At 36.5% G+C, this 22,049-nt stretch overlaps 2 protein-coding genes across 4 annotated transcripts in view; both read right to left on the reverse strand.

Moving 5' to 3' along the window:
* Nucleotides 1-744, reverse strand: part of pacsin3 (protein kinase C and casein kinase substrate in neurons 3) — a 36,782-nt gene extending 36,038 nt beyond the window's left edge. For 2 of the 3 annotated variants that reach the window (XM_038268712.1, XM_038268641.1), the window contains exon 1: nucleotides 346-744. The gene's annotated coding sequence lies outside the window, so the exon portion shown is untranslated. The remainder of the gene's footprint in view (nucleotides 1-345) is intronic. The other variant, XM_038268571.1, reaches the window with a different exon arrangement.
* A 1,463-nt stretch (nucleotides 745-2,207) lies between these two features.
* Nucleotides 2,208-11,477, reverse strand: ero1a (endoplasmic reticulum oxidoreductase 1 alpha). Its single transcript, XM_038268837.1, has 15 exons — nucleotides 11,224-11,477; nucleotides 9,569-9,688; nucleotides 9,404-9,487; nucleotides 8,901-8,942; nucleotides 8,654-8,733; nucleotides 8,401-8,474; nucleotides 8,087-8,207; nucleotides 6,935-6,996; nucleotides 6,831-6,857; nucleotides 6,662-6,754; nucleotides 6,336-6,582; nucleotides 4,666-4,735; nucleotides 4,244-4,330; nucleotides 2,989-3,125; nucleotides 2,208-2,869 (listed from the first exon to the last, which is right to left on the reverse strand). The coding sequence occupies exons 1-15, from the start codon at nucleotides 11,296-11,298 to the stop codon at nucleotides 2,806-2,808; spliced, it is 1,383 nt and encodes a 460-aa protein (XP_038124765.1). The 5' UTR covers nucleotides 11,299-11,477; the 3' UTR covers nucleotides 2,208-2,805.
* Nucleotides 11,478-22,049: the final 10,572 nt, after the last annotated feature.

Raw genomic sequence — 22,049 nt, forward strand, 5'->3', positions numbered from 1 at the left:
ACTAAATACAGAAATAAATAAATGCTCCAAAAATAAATAAGCATAAAATTAATCGTCCCCCAAAAATACAAAAAACAAATAAATGTAAGTAGAACTTAAATTATACAGTAAGACGTAAATATATACATATATCTCTTTTAATTATCCTCCAGGATTGGTCCTCCATAGCCTCGGATGTGTTTGCATTGAAGGTTTTGGTAAATATAGATGCATTCATTGTTTTACCACAAAAAAGAAAAGAAAAACAAACAAATAAGAAGGTGACCCTGAGTAAGGAATGTGATGCATAGAGGAGGTGAGTGTTTTTATAGACAGCAGCAGCAGCAGCCAGGTGAACAGCCTTACCTGTTTAACTCCGCGCAGACGGAACAAACCAAACTCTCAATCCTTAATATCCTTTTTGTTCGGCTGAATAAAAACGATATTCCTCCTAAAGCAAACAGCTGGTCTTTCTACTCACACCTCCACCAACTGCGACATCCTGCAGGTTTTATTCAGAGGAAAGTGGGCCCCTTCAGCCATTTATACTGAACTCAAAGCCTCTGACAGCGAAGAACTATCTCGTCCTATTCGCTCCGGTCGAAAAAAAAAGCCAAAAATGTTTTCCTGCGCAGGAGGCGGAGATAAACGAGCTGAACAAGTTTGTTTTTCTGCACAGGGGAATTAAATGTTTCACCCTTTAGTGATAAGCGTCTTCTCCCTCCGCAGCCTGCTGGCGTGTCTGTAATCAGATGCTGCTCACCACAATATCCATTCATCCTATTACAGGGCTTAACCCCTCACTGTCGGCTGCAGGGCTTAGTGTTGCATTCAACGACCGTAGGAAAAAAAATCGCTTCTCCAAACTTAAATTTTTTTCATAAACTTTTAATCGGGGGTAAAATAATCTGACGTCTACTCGAATCAGATATTTAGTTATATATCCCATGTTCTATTTAGCATTGTATTATGGAAGAGGATTAGGGCCACTGAAAAAATAAAAAAGTTAACTGATTTTTTATTTCAACTTAATATAGGAAAAAAAAATCAGAATTCTGAGATAACGTCAGATTTCTGAGAAAAAGTCAGAATTCTGAGAAAAGAAGAAGTCAGAATTCTGAGATTAACGTTAGAATTCTGTTTTTTCCCATATTAAACTAAAAATAAAATGTACTTTTTTTACTTTTTCAGTTGCCCTAATCCTCTTCTGTACCATATTGATAAATACACTTTGTAAAAATATTATTTCAGTGCACCTTCAAAGACAAATTATACAGACACGAATTGAAATTTGGTAGAAAGATGTATTTGGAGAAGCCTACACGTCAGATCTTAATACAATTTATTTATCTCCAAGTCATCTCTAAATAACAAACTCATAGCACATACCACTTAAGTGTCATAAATAGAGCCATATCAAGGATTGAGAGAAATCAGTATTTGGAGAAAATAGGGGGGGGGGGGGGGGGGGGGGGGGGGGGGGGGGGGAGCATCCCAGCTCAAGTGTCTTGCTGCTGTAGAACTTATTTCTGTAAATAAGTTCTACATTTGCAAAATCCAACATTCAGTCTCATTTCTTTCAGTGATCTTTTTCTTCATAGTTAAATTTATATAAAATTTCTCTTAAACCCCTAATATCTCAGATACATTGCACAGAGCCTGCCTAAAGCTGCTTAGGGCTCCATAAGATGACAATCATTCCCCTAAAGTGTCCTAGGAGCCTACTTGGCTGGAAGTGGGACCCCCGATAAAACTCTGCTTAAGGCCTTTTATTGCTCTGGGTTAAAGCCAGAATCTGAGTAGACATGCAGATACACACTAGGTTTGCATTTTGATATTTAAATTGTTATGAACCATCTCATAATGGGGATAAAATACAATAAATTAGAGCTAAAACAAATAATCCGATTAATCACAATTAATAAATTTTAGGAATAATCGTCAAATAATTTAGTAATTTATTAATTGTTAACTGGAGGATAGAAACTAAACATTTAGAGCATTTTGAGCAGGGATTAATCCAAATTGTAAAAAGATATGTCAATATTTTGCATTTCTTATAGAAAACTATTTTGTTCTTCGATACGCTCCATCCAGAACTCCTCAGATGGAAAAGTTTTGGTTTTACCTGATTAATTTCTGTAAAAAAAATATTCTTGGATTTTTAATAGAGTCATACAAAAAAATTAACAAATAAATCATTTAGCAAAATAATAGTTAGTTGCAGCCCTACTTAAATCTGTCTTTATTAACAGGAAAAAACCAAAGTAACATAATTATCATGAAGCCCATTATTGTTTGTAAACAGTTTAACAAAAAAAATCTCATACAAGTTAACAAAGGACAATGCAACCTGCCAGAAATGTGAAATAATATTAAGAGCTGAACTCATCTTTAAGCCATAAATGTAGAGCAACTTGAAGAAAGAGAGAAGAATTTTTTCTATTATGAAATTGACTTTGGTTTGAACTGGGTAGGACAAGTTTTTAAACAAACAGCGCCATCCACAGGACAGAGGCAGTACTAGACAGAAGTCCACTGCAGACTTCATATGAAGACATTTTAATCTTACATTTTATAGAAATAATTTACACCTTTCAGATTCATAAAAGTCATCCAAATACAGTAATTTTATACTACCCACACACATTAAGCAACATGATGGACATTTAAAGGTCATATAAATCTATTTAATTTAAAGCCAACATAAATAAAGAAAAAAAACATGTCCGCCAATCACAGATGAGTTTTCCTAACAGTCTCATTACAGCAGTTTTAAAGTGATCATCCAGTTTGCAGTTGGTGGATCAAACCCTAAAAAGGCCTCTATGTCATCTCCTCGCCAGTCAGTGATCTGAAGGTGTTCAGCTCTTTAATGCTTGTTGAAATTCTGAATACAAAAACATTAAGAAAAGAAGAAAGGAATCTGTTTATTTTGGTTTAAGAAACCACAGAATGCTTAATAAATGCAGTGAGAGTTATTTTATCACGAAGGCTACATATTCCCACCTTCCAAAGGCGTTGAGGAGGGAGATGACCTCCTGCCGGCTGAGCTGGAAACTGGGTCGTTGCCCTCTGGAATGGGGCAGCGCTTCAATCTGTCGCTCTGAAAACAGAATCTTCAGCGCTGTTCCTAATCCCTGAGTCTGGCCAGGACAAGGGAAAAAAATCAATTTAAAAAGCACATAATACTAAATCGCTTAACGTGCTAAAAGGGGATTTTTCCCCCCCCCACACATAAGAAAAAACAAATTATAATTTAAAAACAGTTTGTAAATAAAATCACTGTGCACTGATGGTAAAAAAGCAAAAATTCAACCAACTTGTATTGAAGGTGATAAAATGCCACATTACACAAAAATAAAGCTTAAGAAAAAAAGAAAAGAAGGAAATCCTTGAGCACAACTGTAGCTTTAAGGAAATAAAAGGGGCTACATGGGTGGATGGGATTTAAAAAAAAACTGAGTAAAACACACTCTGGTTTCTCATAAATTTAACAAGTTGTAGTTAAATCTAATTCCTATTGCTTCGACAAAGATTTCTTAATATTTGAATTAATTTTCATCTAGCCACAGGGAACACCGCTCTCTTACTACAAGATTTATTTAGGCAATGCTATTGACTCTCTATTGATAAAGAGATCAGTACAGTCATATAAATCATAAAGGTAACCTGTTCGAAAAACTGATACAAACAGAAAATATTATCCCAGTAATTAATCCTAAGTGAAGCGATAAGGAAACCATCTTAATAAAACAACCTCTTATCCAATTTCCTGTTGGTGTACCGTCCAAGAACAAATTAATTGTGTGCAAGTCCCTGACATGTGACCCGTCTACTGTGTGCACACCCAGAGTGGGAGGGGAAAAAATAGCAAAAGTATTCATTTACATTGCACATTTTCTTTCCTGAAGGCTGTTTGCGTTATGTTTCTAAAGTTAAAACAAACATCTATTGAAGGGCAAACAAGTTAAAGTTAACAGTAATTCACTTTTGAACATTTGTACAGTTGAAGCCTTCCAACCAGTTATAAGACACACCCAAACACTCATCAAGCCATTAAAAACAAAACACAGTGGCTGTATCATTATCCAATGTGCCGTACATCTATGTTTTCACAAACACAAAAATTATCTGTATAAAGGATAAATGTAAAAGTGACTCATTGTTACAGTGACAATGTTAGAAATGAATGGAATGATGTTATTAGTATTTATAATTATTAACTTAAGGATCGGATCAGTTAAAGCAGGATAAAGCACACCTGTAGTTTTCCCCACAGCCGACATTTAAAGCAGCCAACACAGTCCATGATTTTTGAGATGTTGCGAAAGGCCAGTCTTACATCCTCCTGATGAAAAAGGAGAAAAAAAACGTTACATAATTACATTTCCACCAACATTTAAAGAAGAAATAATAAACCTAGTCAGCACTAACTGAAGCCAATTGCATTACGTTTGCTGTATTTTATCCACACATGACAATAAGCTGTAAAGGAGCGCCCTCTACTGGGCAAAAGAAGAAAACAAGACCGTGTCATTTTTTTAGCTGTTCAGGTTTGCAGGCTTCCAACAGCTTTCCCCAATTAAAGTTCAGATATTTTCCAAGTATAAAAAAAAAATTTAAATAAGTTAAAGAAATAAAGATTTTATATAGAAGTGATTTTTTTGTAATCTTTATAACAACCTTCAGTTTAGCAGCTTCTTTTTCATCTCCAGCAAACAGGGAAGTTTCATCAAAGTGCAGCGGAAAAGATCTGGAAGACAGCAGAGATGAGCAAAATCAGTTTCAGACAGCAACATAATTACTGCAAAAAGGACGCATAGAAAACATGTTCTACCCAGTCAACAGAGAGGACTAAAACCCTCAGATGGCTTGACTCTCAAATCTTAAAGGTATAGTGGAGGATGTTTGTTTTTTTTCCAAGTGGATCATCAAAATAAGTGGTCCTCCTAATTGTCAATCATTCTGGTGATATGTTTACGTAAGGCTGTCCTTACCTGCCCATTTTCACTTACTGGTGGTGAGTCTGACGTAGTGGAAAATTGAAAATCTTCTTTTGGAAAGTAAGCTTGTATAAGTGATGCAAAAAGTAACTTTCAAACAGAGCTTGCACAGGGAGAGATACAGTAGGCTCCTGCATGCTCTCACACGCATTCAATAGGCATTCCTTCTCAGGAGCGCTGTGCATGAGTATTTTTATTTTTTTATTTTTTTAAATGGAGAGTACTGGTCTTTTCAAAAATCCTCACTAAATGTAGCACTTAGAAGTAGCAGGTTTGTTTGGACTAACTGGTTTTTCCCTCATTTTTAGCACAGATATGAACAAGCAGGTGTAGGAAATGGTGTGATCTCTGCAAGAACCTGTTGAGATCACAGCACAAATTTTCCAACGCCGTCTCAGTCTGGAGAGGATCATCAGACTGTGATCAGTTACTTATCCAGAGGAATACATATTCCCAAAATTAGCTTAAATAAAGATGCAGAATTTTAACATTTTTAGCAAGCACTGAAAAAGAAACATATTGAAGCACTTTCATGTTACAATCATATGTAGAGAAGGAAATTTTGGCAGTTTGAAGATGGCCTCAAACATTAAATTGTTTTGAGAAACACATTATTTACATATGTTGAATAGAATTATTAGATACTTCAGATGGTTAAAGTCACACATAATAGCTTACAGCTGGAATTTACATGTTTTTTAACTCCATCTCCTCTTATTGCCATGTTGTTTTGGTGTCTGCTGTGTTGCACTTAGACCTGCATTCAGTCCTGGTCTGTAATTCTGATAGTGAAAGTGTTTCAATGGATGAATGTGAAATGCACACTTCCAGGCTTCTGTCCATTGATGAGGACTTCTTGTATGCTTGTTCTTAACTTAGGGTTAACTAGATTAGAGCTTATTAATCTGATTGTATTCACCTGTTCTGAAGCTGAAAACTGTACATAGTGCAGAGAGAAGAGTAAGACCACTCAGAGTTATGAGTTTCTACTCAGGGAAGGAAGGCTCAGGTCATTAACAGGACGCTGGAGAACTTAACTGCATAATGAGGAGATAATTCACTCATTTGATTCGGGTGTCTAAGAAGTGCAGGACACCAAATCTCCAGGACTAGAATTAAAGACCCGTAGTATAGACCAGTAATGAGGGTTTATGAATGTGTGACAAAGGAACATACTGAAGATATACAAACCAGGAGTTTAAAACAAATACATTTAAGGGCATAACTGAGAAGAAATCTTTCTCTCTATACAAGAAAAAACATTGTGAAAAAGCCAGAAAGTAGAGTTTAATATCAAAGTACCCAACTCTAATAGCATGTTGTTAGTTTTCATTGGGTTTGTAGACTGACCTGGCCAGCTGCAGGATGTCAAGAAGCAGCTCTTTGTGTTTCTGGTCTTCCCCTAGTCGGCCCGTATACAGCCGGAAGGACGGCTGCTTAAAGAAGGGGAGAACTTTGGCCAAAGCTCGAAGTTCTATCAGATACAGGAAGTAGAGGTTGCGGAGCCTCTTGGGGCCCTCACCAGCGGTCAGATCAGAGTCGAAGCGCTGCCTGAACTCTGACACATTGTGTCCCCACTTACTCTCATACCAGCTGTCTGAAAGGAAAAAGGATCAGAGGGCAACTTAAAAACATCCCAAACATAAAAGTCTAATCCCACACTCAAAGTGCCTCACCATTCAGGAGGTAGCGGGCACTCAGATGCACACTGATGCTGGCGTGCAGACCAGAGATGAGACGGTAAAAAGCTCTCTTCTCCACACACTGCCCTGAGAAAGGAAACAAACAACGAAACATGAAAAATGGAAAACATCATAAATGTCTGCAGATCAACCGCTAATTTACCTTCCAGCCAGCTGTAGAAGGTTCTAGCTGTGAACAAGATCAGATTGTTAGAGATGCATCCCTGCAGAATAAGATGGCTGGATGGAGCATTAAGCACAGCCTACCTTCAATTCCTGAACTGCTCTGAAAGGAGCTGGGATTTAGCGGCCGCTTAATGGTAAAAGGTCTGTGTCAAGGACATAAAGAGAATGATGTAAAATCATATCCATTTAATCCCACTCTGCTTGATTTTTTAGCAGAAAAAACAAACAGCATTTTTTTTCCTGCTGCACACAGTTAAAATCCCCAAATGTAGATTTTACCACAGGACATCTTTGAAATGGAAGGCTTAATTTAACAGAATTAAACCTCATCACAATATATCCTATGAGGCATCAGAATTAAATGAGCGTTCAAAAAAAATAAACATGAGGTGCACAAAACAGGTCGAAATGGAGAAGTAACTGGTGAAACTCATAATAACCACCTTCTGCAGCAATAATAATGCATCTCCCCTCCAATTTCTAGCAGTCTATAATCGCCATGGCGATATTCTGGTCAACTCCTCTTCGCATCATTGCTTCTGGTCTGGACTTTGAATGCATCCTTCGATCACTGGGACCTTTGTTCTGCACGATCCAGTTTGGAATACTCTAAAGCAGTTGGACAAACGGCCTTACATTTGACTCTAGTCTACAAAGGAGTTAATGGTTGATTTAATGACAAATGTTCAGATTATCATACCTCCACTACCATGCTTTAAAATTCAGCCACGCATTTTCTGTTTTGGTTTCTGCGCACATTAAATTGTGTTTTATCACCAAGCATTTTTACTTTGGTAAAACAGATCCAATAAACATTATACTGGAATCTAAAACCACTTGTACGGACATATAGTTTTTTTACTCCTAGCCTTCAGATACAAGCAACACTTGTAATTATTTGAATAACAGTCATATAACAAGCGTTAACATTTGACATGCTAAAGGCTTAGATGGAGCTCTTAGATTATTGCTCTAAGCACTACACTGACCGATATTGACATTCTGCAACTATTCGAAATGTTTTGCACTCGTGAATAATCAATCACACTATAGAGCTGATAGATCCAAAAAGGGTTTTCTACTGTTTAGAACTTGCTGGAGCTTATCTTATGCTGTATATTGACCTTCAATTTCAGGTCAAGACCAAATATTGATAATAATAAAAAACAGTTAATCACATCAAACATAAAAGCAAAGTATGTATGAAGGTGTGTGATCTGTGTTGAGGCTTACTTAAAGCAGTTCTCCTCATAGATGCTAGTCCAGATCTGCCACGCCTCCGGGCCATTGTAGCCCGTGTAGCGCTCCGGGTTCAGCAGCAGATCCACATACTGGGAGTCCGGTGACTCCTCATCTGCAAACAGCAACACGTTAGCCACAATAGGTAATGCATGTGTCTGGGCATTTTAGCAACATTTTTACAGAAATAAGGGGAGTCACATAAGCAAATTTTTACATTTGTTTGAACGATGTAATGTGATATACTTTAAAATAAAAACAAAACTGTTATTTTATTTATATAGAAGGTTTTACAGATTGATTTATACCATCAATCACGCAGAACCGCTCTGCCTCATCATCATGTTTCCTCCAATCCAATAAAGCCTCTTGGGTCTCCTCACTAAAAGCAAAGGCACAGGTTTAGCTCCACACAGCAGCATCAAACCAGACAAAGGTACCATATGTTGCTGACAGAGGTTGTTAAAAAAACAGCTTTTAACAAAAGACAGATTTCTATCGCTATTTTATTCAATACATGTCAAGAACAACAACATAATAAGCCTATATTGAGAGGTTCACCTTAGAGAGACATCTACAGCTCCAAGATGTTTCTCCTTCTCACATTCATCCAGCTGCTCCTTTTTTGCCTCTGCAGAATACTGAAAACACATGGAAAATGACGTATAGAAAGGGGGGGGGAAAGAACATATATGATTTTTTATGATCATATAAAAAAGCAAATAACTTCAAAAACAACTGAAAATCTGAAGCGAAGCATTGTTGTCAGTAAGTTTGCAGAAGCCAGCTGTGTTCTGGACGGACTCACCTTGCTGTGCGGAGACGATCGGAGTCCCTCAGGAACCTCGTTCTAGGAGCAGATACAGATTTAATTAGCTTCAATTATTTTCCCCCCTTCTAACCTTTCTATGGGGTTTGGGTCTGTGGGTCTATAATCTATAATATAGAACTGATACTTTTTTCAAACTCAGACCCATTGGATCATGGTTTGTTTCTTTCATGTTTCTGTCTGTTGTGTGTTCGAGACGCTTGTCTTTCTGCTCTACCGTTTCTGGACAAAGTTGATGCAAAAATAGATCACTGACATTAGTTTGCTTTTAGATCCCACTCATTCAGAGCTCCCTTTAACATGAAAGGAGCGACCGACAGTTCAGATGTTTGAAATACTTAAATAAAATTACGTATCATTCAAAATCCAGTTTTGAATCATTCTGATATAAAATGACTCCAACATCTGTACGAAAAGGCAAAACATGAAATACTGCATATCATTTAGAGATCTCAGTTGAGAGGGATGAGATGGAAACTTACAGGGGAGCAGGGCTTCACAGCACAGTTTCTCAGACCACAGTGACTGTCAGCCGCCCAGAAAGGACACGGCTTGTTCAGGTTCACCTGTAAGACAAATCACCAGGAACTCTAAGATGAAGATTGATTAATCCAAGCATCTGTGTGTGACACGACTGTTTGCATTACTTTGTAGAACCTGAAGTAGTCAGACTCCAGAAGAGTTTGAAGTTTGGGAAAAAGCTGCTCGTTGTTGAAACTGTCGATGGACTCTACGTCGCAGGCACAGTCATCCAGTTCACCTGTGACCTGAGAAAGAGGAGGGGAGCTTGATTACTGAATGATCTGTAGACTTGCAGTAAAGTGAGGTTTAATTATACCATCCTTCGCTGATGAATGTAGAGGAAAACTATTCTGAATTGTTTCACTTTTGTTACTAGTGGCCCAGGCACCAAACCCTGAGGTTCTCCAGAAACAGGTCTAATTTGAGAAGTAGATTTGGATAAAAAATGAAGCCAGCACAATGCTGTTCTGTTTCCATCATGTACTTCAATCTCTGTATAAAAATAATGTAAAGTTTTTATCAGGGGCTGCACAGTGGAAGTGGGTGGCATTGCTGCATTGCAGCAAGAAGGGTTTGATTCCCAGCCCGGGGTCCATCTGCATGGAGTTTGCATGTTCTCTCTGAGCATGCGTTGGTTCTTGCCGGGTATTCTGGCTTCCTCCCACAGTCCAAAAACATGACTGTTAGGTTAATTGGCTTCTCTAAATTCTCCTTATCTGTGAGTGTGTGCCTGAATGGTTGTTTGTCCCTTTTGTCTCTGTGGTGCCCTGCAATGGACTGATGACTTGTCTAAGGTCGACCCTGACTCACGGCTATCGGCCATAGACAGCTGGAGATAGGCAATTTCAATTCAATTCAGTTTATTCATATAGCAACAATTCACAACACGTCATCTGAAGGCACTTTACAGTTCAACAGATCATACAGTCAAATTTATTCAAAGTTTTATATCTAAGTAAAACCAGTTGATTGCATCGACTCATTGACTCAAATGCAATCCCTTACCCTAAGCATGCTTGTAGCGACAGTGGAGAGGAAAAACTCCCTTTTAACAGGAAGAAACCTCCAGCAGAACCAGGCTCAGTGTGAGCGCCCATCTGCTGAGGCCGGCTGGGGTTCAAGGAGACAGAAGCAGAGATACAAAAAGCAGCTGTAAAAAGCGGCCCGTCCAGGAAACACACAGCCAGGGAGACGAGCTCTGAGCCACCTTCCATATCAGAGGATGAAGAGAGCACATCCAGCCAGTCACAGTCAGAGAAACAGGACTACACTGGAAAAACAGCCTGATCTCCAACATCTATAAACAGAGGTGTAAGGCAAAGACACCAGCAACCTTCGTGACCCCAGCATGGATAAGCCTGACAGAAAATGGATGATTGTATCAGAAAGTAGCACTATACAGTGCAAACACAAAGGACATTCATTAATTAATTAATTTAATTAATAATTACCCAAAAGGACACAAGGAAATCAGTAACACTTAGCTTTAAATGACTGAAACTGCTCAGACAAGATATGTATAATAAATATTCAGGGTATTATCTTCATTTAACTTTCAAGTTTGTTTGGTTATTTTTTAAGCTTAATTTCATTTCCGCCGCTTTGACGTTTAATTTAGACAGCTATCTACAGCTCTCCGCTCCGTGCTTTCTATTTACAGCTTTTCATAAAGTTTTTACGCACAGTTGGCCAAAGAGATTCATCAACAACGGTCGGAGGATGAAAGCATCTTCCCATACCTGTTAAAAACAGGATCAACACTGAAGCATAGGTCTCTTACCTGACAGAAACACCTGCTGTGCGCAGATCCCAAAACCTGGAGGAAGAGGAGGAGGAGGAAGACCACCCGCCCCATCACGACTTCTCTCACTTTATTATTAGAGCAGTTAAATTAAAGCCTCCTCTCGGTTCGTGTGTTTTGTTGGAAATGAGGAAAACGCTTGAGTTGTTCAGCAGCAGCAGCTGTGGGGAGGCGATGATCTCACGCGCTGTCATTTCCTCATATTTCCTCATTTCCAATCCGCTACGTGCTCTACGTGACGGCAGGCTGCCGGGCTCATAAACTCCCACGTGTTTTATTCTGCGACTGTTCAGAAAAATAACATTTGTTGCTCTATCCGCAGTCTGCCTGCCTCAAACAAGACATATTTTGTGATTTAAAGCGTCTTGGCAATTTGAGTTAATCTCCATAATGTAGTACCTCAAATCAACCACAACGGGGCGGTGGAGCATTCATGTAGGCCTAACGTCCTTAGTTTTATTTATTTAATTTATTTTATTATATATATTTTTTTATATACACTGTAAACAGGGGCGGAGCTAGATGGGGCGCCAGCGGCCACCCTTAGAAAATCATTGGCCACCCCTACCCTTTATTTCTCTCTAATATAGATGGTGGCAACAGTAATATCTCAAGTGGAATAATCAAAACTTTTTAATTTTCCATATATTAACAGTTATTTGACAACAAAAACAGTGTGGTTAACACACATGTTCGCACATCTATATAATAACATTAAAGATAATAAGTACAGAATAAAAAGCAGAAATAGATTTAGTGTTTTATGGGGTAAAGAGAAAATGATGCGTCCCTGCATGTCATCTAGGAGTCTTAACTTACTAAATTATTTTTTTTTTGTAGATATTAGTACCTGTAAATATCAATTATATGCAGAATGATTACTGATAAAAGTAAGCAAGTAATGACAATGGAAAAGATGCCGCAGAACTCAAACCTGAAAGTATTTTATCCACTATACCTTTTTTTCTAGAAAGCACGTATGTTTGAATATATTCACCTATTTGTTAGCAAAGCCTGTGAGAAAGCATAGTTTGTCTTTATTTAGAAAATATGGATGTTTTGTTTGTTAATTTTCCTGTTGGAACAGTGTAGATTGACCCTGAGGTTCCATCTACTTTCGGCCACCCCTCAGTGTAAATTTGCTATTGCCTGGCCACCCTTATAAAATTTTCTGGCTACGCCTCTGACTGTAAACCTAGATAAAATCCAGTAAAATTGGAGAAAATCTAAAAAACAAACTACTCTTTATCTATTAATTTATTTGAAGGTGGCAATGCAGCCCAAGTTATAGAATAACTCTTGCAGCTGATGCAATGCACTAGTAATGGTGAGATAAGGCCTCATGAGACATTGACAGTTCATGAACACTCATGTGAACATGTCACCACCTACTGGTGTAGTTCAGAACTACAGTTTCTAATATAATTTGTGATTTTTTTTGCAATTGTTATGATTGGTGTATAATGAATATTTTGTAATTAGTTTTTGAAGTGTAAAATGTCTTGGAAGAGATTAATCAGTTAAGGTGCACTTTTTTTCTAAAATTTTAGGAAAATAAACTCAAGCACACAGTGAAACAGTTTGTGAAAATTGGGCAATGATGAGAACAATGAAAGGTGTTAGTCATTTTTATTCAAACATAATAGTTTTTCTACAGTTTTTAGTTTAAATTGGGTTGGAAGTTATGTGTTCAACCAATCTTTTGGCAAAACTGACATGTCTAATTTGGTAGTGTTTTTATCCTATATATACTTTTACTAGGGCAGACCAATACAAATTAGTCTCATCAGCCACAATACTTAAGTATAATCACAACTTTCAGAGGTGAACAGTGGGTCTTTAACCATCAACCTCAGGAATTGTGGACGGTGTTTTACAGATGACGCCACTAACATTGATTTTAACACAGATTTTGATGAGTACATTGTTTAATCTAACCAAAATAGTTTTAACCAACTAGATTGGTTGTTTTTCTAACAAATCTATTCTTAGAATCTATCCAAACTCTATCCAACTGACGGCGACTCTCCTACAAACTCCCACATCTTGACTGGGTAGTGAGGCTTTTCAAAGCCTGTCGAAGTTGTTGTACTTTCTTATATGTTAGACAATATTTTCAATGACCAGCCTTTAAAGTGTGGAGGGGTAAATACGATCAAGTAAAATGATACGACTGGCATAAAATCAAATACAAACAGCATGAAAATAAAACTTACCATTATGTTGAATTAGTGGGAGCCCTGAGCTTGTTTCTCTGAAACTTCTCTGTAGCTTTGTTTTGGTCGCTGTAACCACAAAAAATCCCGCTTCACAAAGATAGTATGTTATAGATAGGATGCGTCTTGACCTAAATTAACCTGTGTCAAGAGGCACAGATGCACTGACTGATGTAATCGGGAGAGAATACCCCAATTTTTTATATTTTTCAAAATAAAACATCTCTCAGACTCTGATGGTCGAAAAATTATATATATATATATATATATATATACTTTTTCTGTGCAACCCGGTACCATATGACCGACGGACCGGTACCGGTCCGCGGCCCGGGGGTTGGGGACCGCTGCGTTAGATCATCACATGACTGTAGTCAGACCAGCTATACATGTTGATAAAAAGAGTGTTGCTCAATAAATTGGGGAAATATAAAGTACATGTTTCTCTTAACATTGAACCAAACGGGTTAAAGGTACGATAAAATAAAAATTAAAAAATAATTAATGGCAATAAAAAATTGTCCTTCATAAAAATTAACATACTTACAACAATAATTAAGAAAATAATAGTTGAAACAATTTTACAATGAACAATATTATATAAAATTATCTAAACTAAACCAAATAAATAAGATATAGTTTTAAAAAAATATATAATATAAAATATAAATACTATTTTATGTATGTATTTCCTCACTGAAATATTAACTCTTGTTAAACTTTGTACACATTTCTCCAGTCATATGTGGTGTTAATAGTAGGGAATTAAAAGCAAATGACTACAATAGTTGGAAAAAAATTTAAACTGGATTGATAAATAATACTTCCACTTAAATCCTCATGAAAAGACCAAAAAAAACTACATGGTTTAAAGATGCAGATCTTTAATGAGGTGCAACAGCGCCATTAAGTGTCTGAATGTAAACCAAGCAGCTACAGGAATATGGAGCAAATAACAGTCTTATTCGATAGATAGATAGATAGATAGATAGATAGATAGATAGATAGATAGATAGATAGATAGATAGATAGATAGATAGATAGATAGATAGATAGATAGATAGATAGATAGATAGATAGATAGATAGATAGATAGATAGATAGATAGATAGATAGATAGATAGATAGATAGATAGATAGATAGATAGATAGATAGATAGATAGATAGATAGATAGATAGATAGATAGATAGATAGATAGATAGATAGATAGATAGATAGATAGATAGATAGATAGATAGATAGATAGATAGATAGATAGATAGATAGATAGATAGATAGATAGATAGATAGATAGATAGATAGATAGATAGATAGATAGATAGATAGATAGATAGATAGATAGATAGATAGATAGATAGATAGATAGATAGATAGATAGATAGATAGATAGATAGATAGATAGATAGATAGATAGATAGATAGATAGATAGATAGATAGATAGATAGATAGATAGATAGATAGATAGATAGATAGATAGATAGATAGATAGATAGATAGATAGATAGATAGATAGATAGATAGATAGATAGATAGATAGATAGATAGATAGATAGATAGATAGATAGATAGATAGATAGATAGATAGATAGATAGATAGATAGATAGATAGATAGATAGATAGATAGATAGATAGATAGATAGATAGATAGATAGATAGATAGATAGATAGATAGATAGATAGATAGATAGGATCTTTAAGAAGACATGAATACCAATGTCTCCACAGCTTAGACTGATATCGGATTGCACTACGTGTGGTATCAGTAAGTGACAAAATAATATCGTTTTCAGATGCATTTAACCTACAATAAACTTATACATTAACTTTCGTAAAACAGCTTGTAGGGTATTGACTCTTGCTGTGAAAAACATCTCACTTGCGCTGGACCATCTTGGACATTTCAAAAGTACCCGCATAGCATCATTATAGGCCACCTAAAGCCTTTGCAGGTTGACTTTTCTATATGTAGTCCACAGGTGAGCAGTGTACAGAGAGGTACAATATGCATTAAACAGTTCCACTTTGACTTCATCAGCACATGAACCGAATTTGCGAGCAAGGGTATTAGCTTGAGCATACAACAATCTACATTGTCTACAAATATCATCATCGTCTGACAGATTTTCTGTGATAATGTGCCCAAGATACTTGGTTTTGTTTGTAACACCCAGTATTTCACAGCAGAAAATCTGGAAACTCAGTAGATTTATCTTCCTTACTCCTACAGATCATGATCACACTTTTAGATGGATTGTACTTTATGTCGCGTTCCAGACCATACTCAGAGCAGATGTTAAGTAGTTGCTGTAACCCAGCAGTACCAGGGCTAAATATTACTAAATCGTCTGCATACATCAGGTGATTAAGTACCGAGTCACCAGCCACACAACCAGTGTGACAAGCTCTCAACTTGTGTGACAGTTCATCCAGATACAAGTTAAAGAGAACTGGGGACAAAATCCCGCCCTGCCTCACCCCATTACTAACTTTGAATGGAGCCGAGACACATTCCCCCCATTTAATCTGCAGTGTTTGCTGGGTATACCAGTACTTCAAAATACGAACAATATGCTCTGGTACTCCTTTTTGTGTCAGTTTTGTGAAAAGTTTTCTGTGGTTTACCCTATCAAATACTTTTGATGCATCTAGGAAACACATAAACACTGAAGAGTTCTGCTTATTATATTTATAAGTAATTTCTTTTAGAGCATATATACAAATATCTGTTCCCAGCCTAGCCTTAAAACCAAACTGGTTATCTGTAGAATTGATAACCTCTAAGATCCTGTCCAGCAGGATTGATTCAATAATTTTTGAAACTATGCTGGCCAGCGCTATCGGACGGTAATTATCAGAATTACTGTCCTATTTAGCAGGTATTTAACATTCTCTTAATATTGCCACAATTGTAATGGAATTTTTTTTTTTATCAGTTCAATGTTATTTTCTAATCTTTGATACATAATAAATTTTCAATAATGAATAATAACAGAAATAAAGGTTTAAATTTAAAATGATTGGTTGTGGTAGCAAAAAATAACACCAATTCAATATTTAATAAAACGTAAATAAGCAAAAGATAATCTAAATGGTACATTTAATAATACATACTGGCCTATGTATTAACATATTGAAAAAAACTTTAATCGCAGACCATAAAAAAAGCTTCAGAAATACAAACATACAGTAATGTTTAGGTGAAGCATCAACTTAATTAGATCATTTTACAATTAGACAAATAAAAAATTATTGATGTAGAGCTGTCAGTGTGTAGAAAGGTAAGAGCACTGAAAATAAACCCTGGATGATAAACAGGGAGCTGCTATGAAAGAAGGATATTATCAGGGGCAGGGTGACGGAGGTAGATTAACAACTGTGGCGCCCCCTAGCGGAAACAACAGGAATCTGATTTTACCGCAAACATCTAAAAGGGCCTAAATATTAGATCATCACAGTCCCACTTAATGCTTCTTTAGAGAAAGGAGCACGAATTAAAATAATAATAAAAAATAAAAATAAAAATACACAAATTTCTATTTTTGCTTAACAACATTTAACTATAACATATATCAAAAGGGTAAGAAGGTAAATTTCAGTTAATTAGAATTATTTTTAAGTGATGCGTGTATTTTTGATAGACAAAGCCGTAATATATCATAATATTCATAATATTATTTTCCTTTTATCCAACCTTATTCTTCATGACTTCCTTTCTATATGTTACATGTACACTCAAAAAAATAATGCAACCACATTTGACATTTACCTAATCATATTTAGTTACTTTAACACAATTGTTCTATGTTTTATGGAGGACCAACTCTGCCATATTTAAAAATAAATACATGAATAAATAAATGCTCAACAAATAAATCAGAATACAATTAATTGCCCCCAAATAAAATAAAAAACTAATGTAGGTGGAAATTAAATTCTACAGTGAGACATACACTATATTGCCAAAAGTATTTGCTCACCTGCCTTGACTCACATATGAGCTTAAGTGACATCCCGTTCCTAATCCATAGGGTTCAATATGACGTCGGTCCACCCTTTGCAGCTAGAACAGCTTCAACTCTTCTGGGAAGGCTGTCCACAAGGTTTAGGAGTGTGTTTATGGGAATTTTTGACCATTCTTCCAGAAGCGCATTTGTGAGGTCGCACACTGATGTTGGACGAGAAGGCCTGGCTCTCAGTCTCCGCTCTAATTCATCCCAAAGGTGTTCTATCGGGTTGAGGTCAGGACTCTGTGCAGGCCAGTCAAGTTCATCCACACCAGACTCTGTCATCCATGTCTTTATGAACCTTGCTTTGTGCACTGGTGCACAGTCATGTTGGAAGAGGAAGGGGCCAGCTCCAAACTGTTCCCACAAAGTTGGGAGCATGGAATTGTCCAAAATGTCTTGGTATGCTGAAGCATTCAGAGTTCCTTTCACTGGAACTAAGGGGCCAAGCCCAGCTCCTGAAAAACAACCCCACACCATAATCCCCCCTCCACCAAACTTTACACTTGGCACAATGCAGTCAGACAAGTACCGTTCTCCTGGCAACTGCCAAACCCAGACCCGTCCATCAGATTGCCAGATGGAGAAGCGCGATTCGTCACTCCAGAGAACGCGTCTCCACTGCTCTAGAGTCCAGTGGCGGCGTGCTTTACACCACCGCATCCGACGCTTTGCATTGCACTTGGTGATGTATGGCTTGGATGCAGCTGCTCGACCATGGAAACCCATTCCATGAAGCTCTCTGCGCACTGTTCTTGAGCTAATCTGAAGGCCACATGAAGTTTGGAGGTCTGTAGTGATTGACTCTGCAGAAAGTTGGCGACCTCTTCGCACTATGCGCGTCAGCATCCGCTGACCCCGCTCCGTCAGTTTACGTGGCCTACCACTTCGTGGCTGAGTTGCTGTCGTTCCCAAACACTTCCATTTTCTTATAATACAGCTGACAGTTGACTGTGGAATATTTAGGAGCGAGGAAATTTCACGACTGGATTTGTTGCACAGGTGGCATCCTATCACAGTTCCACGCTGGAATTCACTGAGCTCCTGAGAGCGACCCATTCTTTCACAAATGTTTGTAAAAACAGTCTGCATGCCTAGGTGCTTGAATTTATACACCTGTGGCCATGGAAGTGATTGGAACACCTGATTCCAATAATTTGGATGGGTGAGCAAATACTTTTGGCAATATAGTGTAAATGTATATATCTCTTTTAATTAGCTTCTTTAGTTATTCGCCTTTGAAATAATAATCTTATTTATTTATTTATTGTCCATTTAATCTTCAACTTTATTACTTATTTTTTAAGTATTTATTTATGTGCATGTGATAATATTTTTGTCTGGTTTATTCTTCCTTTGTATTTTTTTTTTTACCCCAATTTATTTCCTCCACGCTATTTATTTCTGTCCGTTGTTTTTACATTTCTGTATGCATTTCTACCTCATTATGCAAATGAGGAGGGGTGTTTTTTTTCACCTCCTGTTATTACTAGTCTCTAGATTATAATAAATTCTGACTTTTTTAGTGGGGGGGAAAAATAAGCAATGAATAAATAAAGTTGAGGATTTTAACGGACAATGAATAGATAAGTTAATTATAACAAAGGTGAATAAATAAAGAAGCAAATTAAAAGAGATTCTTACATTTATGTCTCACTGTATAATTTAATTTCTACCTACATTTATTTGTTTATTGTATTTTGGGGGGCAATTAATTGTATGCTTATTTATTTACTGAGCATTTATTTATTCATGTAATTATTTTTAAATATGGCAGAGTTGATCCTCCATAGGAACATAGAACAATTGTAGTAAAGTAACGAAATATGATTAGGTTAATGCCAAAAGCGCTTGCATTATTTTTTGAGTGTACATGTAACACATAGAAAGGAAGTCATGAAGAATACGGTTGGATAAAAGGAAGATTATATTATAAAAACAGATCCATAAGAAATAAGACTTGAAAAATAAAAAGAAATAAAAGGCCTTTAGTTATTTCCCCAATCCTTGACAGAGACACATTGACTAAAATAAAACAGAGGTGATGGTTTAAGTGCTATATGAGATAAGAAACATAAAAAAATTGCTCAAAAAATTCAGCCCTGTCCCTATAGCTGTAAAATTTTATTTCTACAGACATTTATTCGTTTATTTTATTTTGGGGGGCAATTAATTGTATGCTTATTTATTTATTGAGCATTTATTTATTTATTTTTAAATATGGCAGAGTCGGTCCTCCATAGTTTATGGAAAAATTGTGTTAAAGTAACTGAATATCTATTTAATTACATCGTTTTTTTCAGTGTAGTTCAGCAAGACGTTGTTTAGTTTCATGCTTTCTATATGGAGGTTTGGCAATGTGAAGTTTTGATTTTAACCAACAGGTCATTTATTAGCCTATATCATTTTTTTCTTCAACAAGAAGTAGAGCAGTTTCCTATAATATGTAGGGGGATAAAAGCCCCCCTCCTCTCTCTACACACTCCTCTATTTTGGTGCTTCCTCTCGCTGCCAAGCCCCTGACGTAATGCGCCGCTGTTAAGGATTAGCAGCTCCAGACTCGCTAGCCTTTATTATCAAGCAGACATGCAGTCAGAGGACGACCGGCGCAGGCTTCAAAATAAAAGCCCCAATAAACAGCTGCATTTTTACCTGCTATGTTGGTTTAGGAAATCCTGGTTCTTCCTAAAAAGGGCTGAGTCACTGGGCTGGGCGGTTCTAGACAGGGGCCAACGGGGGCCAGTGCCCCTGTAGATCAAGTCCTGGCCCCTGTTATGGCCCTTGTATCAAAGACATAATAGGCTACTCAAAGAAATTCTAAACATGATATGAGCTGGAACAAACAGTTACCAATAGGTCCTTTGGATCTATTTGACTTTTGTATAAAAAAAATTTCAGTTTTAATAATTATTTAAAAACAATATGGTGATAGCTTCAGTGGCATTGAGACAGGATCCTAGTTTTCATCTGCTAAATGTTTTTTTTTTTTTCAAAACAAATAAAAAAACAAACTCTAATTTTTACAGCTGTATGTATCAGCTTTTCTTGAGTTCTAATTCTGATTTTATAGAAAACTGTAATTTGAATTTCAATAATGTAAAAAAGAAATGTAAAATTCCTAAATTATGAATGTATATTGACCTAATATTCCAAATAATAGCTTTATTTTACCTTTTAGATATTTATATAGCTACGATTTTTCTAGTTGCTTTTTTGCGATGCTAAGGGATTTTCATTTTGATATTAAGGATAATCCAAATGAACATTTTCAAGCCAAAAATAAATATTTTCGGTTGGAAGACATATAAATGAAATAATCCTAATTGAATGGAAATTTCACTTCATGTAGCTGTAATTGAATCTCTTGGCCTGTTTTTATTGTTTCATGTTTTTCTGTGCCCCCATGAAAATATGCTGCCTTCTGTACATTCTAAGCAATTTATCTGATCTGAGTAACATTACAATTTCTATAAGAATCTGTTGTCATGTCTCCTGGTAATAGATACAAGTTATGAAGTGTTATTTAAAGAGTTTGTCCTAAGTGATATCTTTCCAGGGAAAAGAACCGGAGAGATAGAGCATCAAGGTGCATACACAGAGCCTAAGAGAACACATATATTGCACCCTTTTTATTATGAAAGATATGAATGTGAATGTTTTGTAGCTCAGGAAATGTTCACAGACTACCATCTAGCACTGGTTGAGGTTGAAATAATTTTAGCTAAACGTTTTTTGTAACCACATTTCTTGTAACTTCATTCTGAAGAATGGAGAGTGTATGTTTATGATGGATTCTATGGTACTGAGATGTCATGTGATGCTGGAGCCAAATACCTCCAAACCCTGCAGCCCCTTCTCCAGTTTAACAACTGAATAAATTGCAGGAGATTTAAATCCTTAAAAAATTAAGTTATTTATTACCTTACTGACCAAAAACTAAATGGTTAGAAATAAGAAAAGATCTGGAAATAAAAAAAGAAAATTGCCTACAGATATGACACCCAGTGTTACAAGAACCTTATCTATATAGCGCCAATTCACAACACCTGTCATCTCAAGGCACTTTACAGTTCACCATATCATCCAGTCAAATTGATGCAAAGTTTTCTATCTATGGAAAACCAGTTGATTGCATCGACTCATTGGCTCGAAGGCAATCCCTCACACTAAGCATGCTTGAAGCGACAGTGGAGAGGAAAAACAGTCACATTTAATATTTGGTTTTATAATCATTAAAAAAGACATTTAGTATTTTATCCATTATGTTATATTTTAATCTGTCAGTATTATGTGCTCTGGGCCTGCTGCACAGGTTAACCAGTCATATTTGATCGTTTATTGGGCCACACAATATCATAAAACAGAAAGAATAGTTTCAGAAATAATTTTCAAATTTTATTTTGAAATAATCTTGATAAAGACAAAGTAATGAATATAGTAGGCCTATATTTTATTTTATGTTCCTGATAAAAAAAAAACTGTGGCTCTTTTTGTCACACCAAGCTACTGAGGCCCATAGAGCTTTATTTTGACACCCCCAGACCGGAACAAGTAGAGTGCTTCTAACTTTGTCTCTTCAGA

The sequence above is a fragment of the Cyprinodon tularosa genome, unplaced genomic scaffold, assembly GCF_016077235.1.
Source record: "Cyprinodon tularosa strain WSP-4 unplaced genomic scaffold, ASM1607723v1 ctg100, whole genome shotgun sequence".
NCBI classification, from domain to species: Eukaryota; Metazoa; Chordata; class Actinopteri; order Cyprinodontiformes; family Cyprinodontidae; genus Cyprinodon; species Cyprinodon tularosa.